At 44.1% G+C, this 9,424-nt stretch overlaps 1 protein-coding gene and 1 pseudogene across 1 annotated transcript; one reads left to right on the top strand and one right to left on the bottom strand.

The window, feature by feature from the left end:
• Positions 1–1,624: 1,624 nt before the first annotated feature.
• On the bottom strand, positions 1,625–5,916 carry LOC146577670 (neuroligin-2-like). The gene is made up of 4 exons (XM_085267694.1): positions 5,757–5,916; positions 3,156–3,520; positions 2,118–2,850; positions 1,625–1,672 (listed from the first exon to the last, which is right to left on the bottom strand). Exons 2-4 carry the CDS (start codon positions 3,374–3,376, stop codon positions 1,625–1,627), a joined length of 1,002 nt encoding a protein of 333 aa, XP_085123820.1. The 5' UTR covers positions 3,377–3,520; positions 5,757–5,916.
• Positions 5,917–7,671: 1,755 nt separating this feature from the next.
• On the top strand, positions 7,672–8,809 carry LOC146577669 (uncharacterized; annotated as a pseudogene).
• The last annotated feature ends 615 nt before the right edge of the window (positions 8,810–9,424 follow it).

The following is a 9,424-nucleotide window of genomic DNA, read 5'->3' as shown; positions in this document are numbered from 1 at the left end:
GATAAATGTATCTATATCTGATTTAGGCTAAGTGCCTTTTGTTTAGATGAACTGCTGGACTTCCAGACCAGCAGGTTTAGGGAAGTCTTTATGGGGTCACACTCTGACCCCCCCCACCACACACACACACACACACACACACACACACACACACACACACACACACACACACACACACAGGCAAGGTACTCTTTGTTTGTATGTAGACGTCATATGTTAATGAACGTCATATGTATATTCATGTAACCTCAATAAAAGAGCAGTGTTACGGGGGAGCGGACGAGAGCAACTGGGGTGAAGCGAAGGAACGGCGTTTGTCCGGTTCTCTCCCGTGCACGGGAAACATGAAGAACTTTGCCTACTCGTGTCTTGCTTTGCTATGTAATTAAATTGTCCTTAACGTTCCAACGAATAGGTTTATGCTACAAACCTATCACTGAGGTTAACTACACAACCCCTCGCCACCTCCTTATACACAGGAATGAGTACAAAAGGGTTCGTACGGACGCATCAGCCGGCCGTCCTTCTGCTCGACACTGTTAGCTGAAAGATGATCGGATCATCCTCTGTCCTGTATTTAAGGCTGAGAGTCTTTGTCCAGTCTCTTTTCCACAGCTACTGTCCACAGCACTGATCCACCTGCAGCACAGCCCCACTCAGTTGTTTTATGATTTACATTGTGCACGTTTCCCTTCCACTGAGCTTACAAAACCTCTGACAGGAGAAGTCAGGCATGTGTTTCCCCCACCTCCCCTTTTAGGCAGTAATAAAATAGAAAACAAACAATCAAACAGGCTAAAGCTAGAGCACAAGCAAAGACAGCACCGGTGACTAAGTTCTCCCATACTGGACGTACGCTACCACGTGGGCTCAAACAGCAGCACATCAGCTCAGTTTACATACTGTTGACATCTTCATCAGAGGGTCAGCAGGGAGCGCTGCTGAACTGCAGTGGTCTCCACCAGAGTGACGGAGCAGGAATCACAAACAGCACAAACCCACCGTGTTGTTTCCACCCTGTTCAGGAGATCTGAGCCCCCATCCCTTTTTTTCATGTTGCAGCTCTGCACTGCAGGCCCTGAACGCCTCCCGGTTACCCTCAGTGTGCTTAGAGTTTAATTTACAACCGACGCTCACAGATCATCTGCAGGCAGGTGAACGAACCCTTAATGTGAGGATAATAGCAGAGCTGAGCTGAGGTCAGAAATAGTCAGGAACGGTGTCGACACAGTGAAGTCAGCTATTTGGGAATTTGTCTGATTATCAGTTTGGGGGGGTCGGTGTTAAATAACAAAGGCGGTGTAGGATGGAGAGAGGAGGAGGGAGGGAGCAGTGATGATATGAAGTCAGAATACACATGTGGCAGACATAAGGGGGTCAGACAGGAGCAGCATCAGTCTCTGCTCTGTTTTGTTAATAACGTAGAAAAATAATTTTGTACAATCAAGCTACATCGACGGACGCTTTACCTCACGTACCCTAAAATGAAAAAGTAGTGACAGTAAGATGGAGGCTGCACATGACACCATGACTGAGTTCACAGCTGTTGCTTTGATTCTAACGTTTAAGACTTTTGGCATCGACTCCGTTTTAATAAATGAGTGCTGGGAGGCGTCGTTTGACTTCAGGAGCTCCTGCGATGCTCCTGCGATGCTCCTGCGATGCTCTTACTCTGCGGGAGAAAACCAAAAACCAAAAGTAGCAAACATGGAGCGATATGACTCGTTTAGATTTTGGGAAACGTGCATCGACAGGTACAGTGTCCTTTTCCCCGCGTCTTTAAAAATAATTCATGCATAGATCCCCCACTGAGAAAACCCTTTTATATACTTTCTCCTTTGTACACATTTTATATAGAACTATATATAATATCATTTCTCTATATCTATATTTTCAGAAAAATTCTTTCCACACAATAAAAAACAACAATTAAACAAATGCTTCAAACAAAACAACAAAAAGAGAGAAGATGGAAGAAAGAAAATCACGACTGAGGCCAGTTTGGCACTTTGTCATGAGAACATGACAGAACTCTGTTAGTTGACGGTAAATAGCGAAACTCTATTTTTCTTTCTTTTCTTCTCCCTCGATGAGAAATGAAACACAGCAGTACTTACTGTGCTGGGGATCACGGTGATGGTGTTTGGCTTCATCAGCGGCACGTTGTCGGGGGCGCGGCGCAGCGCCAGGGTGTAGTCGGGAGGGCAGGCGGGCCGCAGGATGTCGTGGGGTCGCAGGGGCTCCATGTCGTGGTGAGCGTCGTGCTCCCAGTCCTTCATCTGCAGGGACATGATCTCCTCCTCCTGCCTGTGAGCCAGGTCGTTGGCGGGGCCGCCCCGCTGAGGGGACAGCCGGTGCCGGCGCATCTCGTGCCGCTTGTCACGCTTGTAGTAAAGGGCGGCGAAGGCCAGGATGTTGAGGAAGAAGAGCGACGCTCCAACTGCAACTGTCACGCTCAGTTCGGTGGAGTAGTCGCGGGTGTGTCTGGGAAAGAGGTCCTGGGGCGGGCGCTCTGAGCCCTCGGGCTCAGGATCTGATGGGAAGGTAGGGTAAGGATGACGAGTGGTTCGAGGAACGTTGTTTCTGGGCCTCATGGTGCCGGGGTCACGGCCTGCGGGGGAGCGCGTAGTGGTGGGAAAGAGCACGTCGTGCAGGCTGTGAAGATGAGGGACTAATTCCAGCCAAAAGGCCACTTTGTTAGCTCTGTAGTTGTCTCTGACACGAGGTTTCAAACCGATGTGAAGGTACTGCTTGTCCTTCCAGTTGAACTTGGTCCAGATGACCTCCTCGAAGCGGTTGGGCTTGGTATGAATGAACTCGGTGTCCTGAGGGACGGGCAGGTTGGGGTCCCTGGTGGAGCATAAAGGTTAAACGTTTCAGTTCAAAGTTATATTCAGTCTCCATTATAAGTAACATGTGGAATCAATACACTGAATACAGACAGGAGGCCCATTCTCTGTGCAACCTTTAAACTATCTAAGACCAACCGGCTGCTCTGGGATCTGGATGCTTTTGGTGAACCAGTATGTTCAATTCTTCAAAGCCACACGGAAATTAAACTAGCAACCCAGATTCAAGTATTCAAGATGACTAGAAGGCTATCAGTGAACATACAGTAACGTGTACAGTTTACACTACTGTGACATGAGGCCTACCCAGTCTTTGCGAAGTTAGTCCAGTAAGTCATGACCACAGCGCTCAGCATCACATCGTTCTTGGAGAAGTTGCACGGGAGCAGGTCCGTGGCACCGATCATCGGTACGCCGAACACGTAAGGTATCTCGTCTCCGTGCGCGGCGTCGGCACTCGGGCCGCGTCTCGGTGTGGCAGTGGTGGTAGAACGTGTAAAAGTAAACTGGGGACTGAAACTCAGCATGGAGTTTGGCAGTGGCCACAGCTGGTGCCACCCACTGGTGGTCCGTAAACAAGGCCAACAGAGTCTTCCGCCGCATGTCGCCGTTGTCCCTGTCCGCCCAGTCTGTGTACATGAACTTAATGGTCTCCCTCAGGATGTCTTTGCCTGGTGAAGAAGCACAGGAGGGGACAAAAGGAGGGGGAAGAAAGATAAAAGTGAAAACTGCTAAGAGTAAAGTAACAGCAGTGCAAGACATTTTTTAAGAGATCGGTCTGATCAACAGATATGAAACCAAAGCAAATGTTGGTGAGATGAACCAAGAGCCAGGAAGCGAGTGAGAAATCTAGAGAGGAAAAAAAGTCTTTCAGATAACAGAAGGAGTGACAGGCAGCAGAGAGGAAGCATGACTGCATTATCCAAACATGTCTGTACTGTGACTGTGGTCCGGCTGTGAGGGGTTCGCAGTAGGGCTGGGCCATATTATACCGTTCACGGTAATACCGGTATAATGTTAGGCAACGATAGGAAAATGAAATATCGCGATAGAATGGGAGTAAAACGCGCATGCGCAGTGCCTTTGTTTTCATACGCACATGGCCGATTGTTGAGTGAAACAGATGAACCAGAATTGGTTTGTAAAAATGGTGCAACTTCCGTGATGTGGAACTGGTTTGGTGTTTGTCCGTCAGATACACAACAAAGCACATTTTTTTGCAGAACATGCAAGCGGCCGTCGTTATTGTCATATTTGTCGGACTAAGATGCTCTTAAATCTGGGAGTAATCTGGGTCCTAAACTCCGTATTCTTCAGGTCAAACAACACTGCAGCATCACTTAGAGTTAAAAACTGTCTAAATTCTTTCATCTTTAATAAAACGATCAGCATTGCTGCTTTACCAGGTGTAACTATGAAGTTTAACTTCCAGGCATCCATGAAAACAAAAGTTATTACATTTAACGGAGTTAGAAGTTAGCAGGAAGCTAGCGGAAGTTAGCTCGCTAGTTTCGCTAGTTACCTAAGCATGATATTGCATGTTCTGACTGAGAGATTTCTGAAAAAAATCAAACGTACAGCTCTGCTATCACTTCCAACATAAATGAAGACAGGAAACTAAACAGCAGTGACGTTTGTAGGGTTACTGAAGTTGGGCTAGCTGGTATATAATGATGTGCTACGTGATCGCTAGCGACACAGCTATGTTAGCATAACATAAACAGTGAAGCTGGAGGACGAACACTAACACTTTTCCACTTATAAAAGTTAACGTGAAGGTTCTTCATGGTTAGAAACAAATGCAATCGCATGGCAGGATGCTGTAAACGGACCAAACTTCAGTCAGGAGAACAACTGAGATAATCCATCCACAATACGAGGTTAGTCATTAATATACTGCAACAACATGGGAATAGAGCAGCTGCCAGAGAATTCAACATTAATGAATCAATGGTATAGAAGTGGAGGAAGCAAGAAGAATGAGTTTAATAAAGTTTGATTTATCTGACTGCTTTGTTTCGCTTAATGTGCCTTATAATCCTGTGCACCTTATGGTCCGAAAAATACGTACTGCACACTGCAGTTTAATGTTACAAAGCACCTCTTTTTAACTTCAGTGGATATTATACATGGTTATGCTCAGGATATGTCAGCCCATTTCTACTGGAAATGCCTTTTGGTTAAACTTTCAGCAAGGAATTTGCATTTGCACTGTTACATTTTTATAAAGCTTTAATGTACATAAAAACCAGCTTCTTGTTTAAGTGAAAATAAATGGAAGGTTGTCTTTTTGCGCTAGTAATGTTGTGGAGTTGTATTTTGTCTCGCATCAATTATATCGTCGGTTATATCGTTATCGCAAATTTTCAAATATATATCGTGATAAATATTTTTGGCCATATCGCCCTGCTCTAGTTCGCAGGCCGATCTGTCAGAAACACCGACACTGAGATTGGGAGCCCACTACCTGGGGGATGATAGCATTACTGCCCACAGAGCCTCAAAGGTTAAGGCGCAGACACGCCGTGATGTGGATGAGTGGCTCTCTTTAGCACGCTTGTCTTGTTTGATGCACTTCACTGGGCTCACATGTTACTGATTCCATTCTTTACTCGCATGTTTTAAACGCTTAAAGCACTTTCACAGGTTTTGATATTCTTTTGAAAATTCATGTGAACTCAAGCTGTCAGAATTGTAATGTAAGCTTTGATAATTGTCCACATTTGTCATTTTGACGATTATCCATTTATTTTAATGAATACAGCAAACAGAAAAAAACGAACAAATCAACAAACGCGGCTCCTAATGAGACAAAACCTGATGATGCTGCAAAATGCAGTTAAGTGAGAGGAGGCTGTAAAATGGAATAACTGAAAAAGTGGCAGTGTACAGAGGTGGCGTCCTCACCCTCTGGGTAGCCGTAGAGGTTGTCAACAAAGCTGGAGATGGTGTAGTCGAACGCCGCAGCTGAGATGCCGTCGTTGTCCTCACTGTCGTCCACAAACTTCAGCCCCTCTCCCTGGTTCACTCCTATCAGGATGTCATAGTTTAGGAGCTCCCCCTGGTGGAGCAAATAAGGAAGAACATGCTGAGTGCTGGAACAGAGCCTGTGTGCATCACAAGTCTACAACAGGAAGTGCAGCTGAAGCACAGCTTTGTGAATTGGCAGCATTTCATTTCCCAGTAAACAAAATAAAGATTAGCTGTTGCCATGAAATTCCTACTATAAACTGTAAATACTGCAATATATGCAGGGTTCATACACATTTTTAGGGTCAAATTCAAGCACTTTTTAAGCACATTCAAGGTCAATTTTCAAGCTTTTCCAGCACATTACCAAAAAAGAAGCATGTTTCACTTTGCATCACCTCAGTAAGACCTTGTAAAAATTTAAACAAATCATCTGAGGTCGATTTAAATGTCTTTTGTTCCCCTTTTGTTAAAAGAGCAGCACACAAAAATACAGAAAAAGGAAACGGTTGCCTTACATGCATATAGTGTACAAACTCAAAAAAACACATTCCTCTTAAAAATTAAGATGTGTAAATGTGAACAAATCAACTTGTTAGAGATCTTCATCTCCACTGTAAATAAACAACAAGCCAGAGAACAAGAAAACTGCACCAAACACCACAAACACCAACAAATTAATGTCTTCTCATCAGACATTGAAGCTTCTTTCCTGTGTGACATAAAAAATAAGAGACAGATGTTTGTTTTGTCTTTTTAACTAGTTAAGCACCCACGTTCAGTCATCCACCCATTCACGCACACATTCACGCACTGGTGATGTAGCTACAGCCACCCTGGGGCGCCACCAGGCCCTCTGACCACCACCAGTAGGCAACGGGTGAAGTGTCTTGCCGGGTGAAGTGTCTTGCCGGGTGAAGTGTCTTGCCCAAGGACACAACGACCGAGACTGTCCAAGCCGGGGCTCGATTACAAGGCGAACTCCTAACTCTTGAGCCACGATCGCCCAGTGGGGACATGGGGACATTTCAATTTCCAGCAGGAAGCTCCCCCTTTTTGTTAAACCCTTTAGATCAGGGGTCGGCAACCTGCGGCTCTTTAGTCCTTATAGTGCGGCTCCGCGTGGTTTGGGGAAATAAATTAGCTGAAGTGTATTTTATTTATGTTAGTTCTTTTTTTAACTTGTAGTTCTAAATTGGAAGATTATTGTGATTTTGCAATATACAAATAAAATTATATTTTCTTATTTTTTCATCGCTCAAAATAAGCGTCACACTCGCGGAAGCCGGTGTACCCGGCGAAACGCCGTGCATTTATCGAGCCTTTCAACCCCAGATAGGCCAATTATGGCTCTTTGGCTCTTTGGGTCTTAAAGGTTGCTGACCCCTGCTTTAGATGAACAGAGTTTTTTAATTAAATACATAATCTTTAATAAATGTTCTCTTTTATAAAAAGTAGGATAATTAAAAAAACTTTTATTATACCTCTATTGCGTAGAAAAAAAACTGTCTTGTTTTCTGTCGTCTGTTATATAATATTAGGGATGTTTGTGACAATTAATTTCTTAATCGGCTGGACTAACCAATAGTCCACAACCAGGAAACACTGAAATTTTACGTTAAGTTTGAAAACAGTTTAAAAAAAAATACCCCATTCCAAAATGTCTTGTGACAATCTCATTGGCTTAGGGAGTGATGATGTCATAGATCTTAAGAATCTTAAGTCCTTTGATGTTTTTCCTTAAGTAGGGGTGAGAAACAGCAAGTTTTAGTTCGTTTCAGCAGCATCTGTGTTTGCAGCCTACAAAACGTTCACCACAAGCTCTTCAAAGTCATCGTATAGAAACTCCAACATGTTTCCAAGAAAAAAACAACCAATTCAAAAAGATTACGCCGCCTCTCCTTCCTGGCGTGGCCGGCCAATTTCCCCAAATGGCGTGTCATCCTTCCAAAGGGCGTTAGAGGAGAGTAGGAAGGAAAACTACCTTCTCCAGAAAAAAATGCAACAAATTGAAGAAGAGAAACTTCAACTGGAGGACAAATGTAGACGAATGGAAGCCCAAAATAAAGAGCTGGAAGACAGACAACAGCGCCAGCCGGACATAAAAATTATTAATGAGGGCTGGGGAATCAAGTTTGCTCAGACCCGAGAGCAGATTGTGCACCTCATTAAAGAAAACAGGCAAAAGAGTGCAGAACTAAAAGAAATGACCAACCAGCTCCAAGACAAGAAAACGATGACTGATAAGATACAACGGGATCTCCAATACATGGACCGAAAAAATCGGCTCCTCCAAAGACAGCTCCATGAAGCTGTGGAAGAAAAGAAAGAATTCCTCCAACAGAAGGAAGAGCAGGACAAAAAGCAACGAGACATGCAGCACGAACTGAAGAGCATGCAGGAAAAATACCGCATGCTGAAAGAAAGCCTGGATGAAACACTGCGCCAAAATAAAGACCTTCTTCAACAGAAAGAGCAACAGCAGGAAAGACTGAAAGAAGGAAAACGTATCGTCCAGGACTTTGAGTCTAAAAATCTAAAACTGCAAGAGTTTTGTAATCAGCTGGAGGACAAAGCAACTAAAGTGGAAGAAGAAAAGGACAAACTGGAGAAACGCTGCTCACAGATGCAGAGAAGGATCGATCAGATAGCGAGAAACAACTCCGAGCTCGTTAAGGGGATTTTGGTGGAATTCAATAACTTGAAGCGTGAAAACACTCAAATGCAGGCGCAAAAACAACAAGAAGACAAAATACATGAAGACCTGCAGCTCACGCTCCAAGAAATCCAGAAAAGAAACGAGCAGTTAGAAGACAAGCACAAAGAGGTCCAACAGAGAAATGCAGACATGCACAAGGACAAGCTGATACAGGAGGCAACATCCAAACAACTCAAAGACAAGCTTGAAGAACAACAAGCAACATTGGAAGAGGTGGAACAAAGATGTGAGAAACTTGAAGAACAAAACGCAGAAACCATCGATGAGCTGAGAAATCTCATCCTGGAGAAAAAAGCGCTCGTGGAAAAGTGCATGAAAAAAAAGAAAAAATGGTTCCACTTGTTCCGGAGGAGAGACGCTACTGCTTCCTCACCTGATGTAGCCTCGTCTTGCTCCACCTCTGTTAACCCCCCCAACCAGTCCCGGCCGTTGACTGTCCCCTCCTGAGCCTGGTTCTGCCGGAGGTTCCTGCCCGTTTAAAGGCAGTTTTTCCTCCCCACTGTCGCCAACTGCTTGCTCAGAGGGGATTGTTGGGCTTTTCTCTCCTCTGCCTTGTTTCTTCATTTACTTGTTTAACTTTTTTCATTATTACTTCATTTTACCTTGTTTCTTCATTTACTTGCTTGTTTAACTTTTTTCAACTTATCTAAATAATAAACCAATTAAATTTATCCTTTGAGTATTTTTCATCTCATCTTTACAGAATCTTTCCAAAACATTTTCAAACATTCAGATCTGTCTTTTATTTTCTTCTTGAAGCCTCATAAATGGTGAACTAAAAACCCGGAACATGGTTTGAAACATAGTTTCAGCTGAAACTGGCATAACATGCTGTGTGTGTGTGTGTGTGTGTGTGTGTGTGTGTGTGTGTGTGTGTCAGGATATC

The sequence above is a fragment of the Mchenga conophoros genome, linkage group LG3 (genome assembly GCF_057382185.1).
Source record: "Mchenga conophoros isolate Kocher_MC1m ecotype Shallow Benthic linkage group LG3, M_conophoros_male_GT1.1, whole genome shotgun sequence".
Lineage (NCBI taxonomy): Eukaryota > Metazoa > Chordata > Actinopteri > Cichliformes > Cichlidae > Mchenga > Mchenga conophoros.
This window is presented reverse-complemented; position numbering and strand designations above follow the sequence as displayed.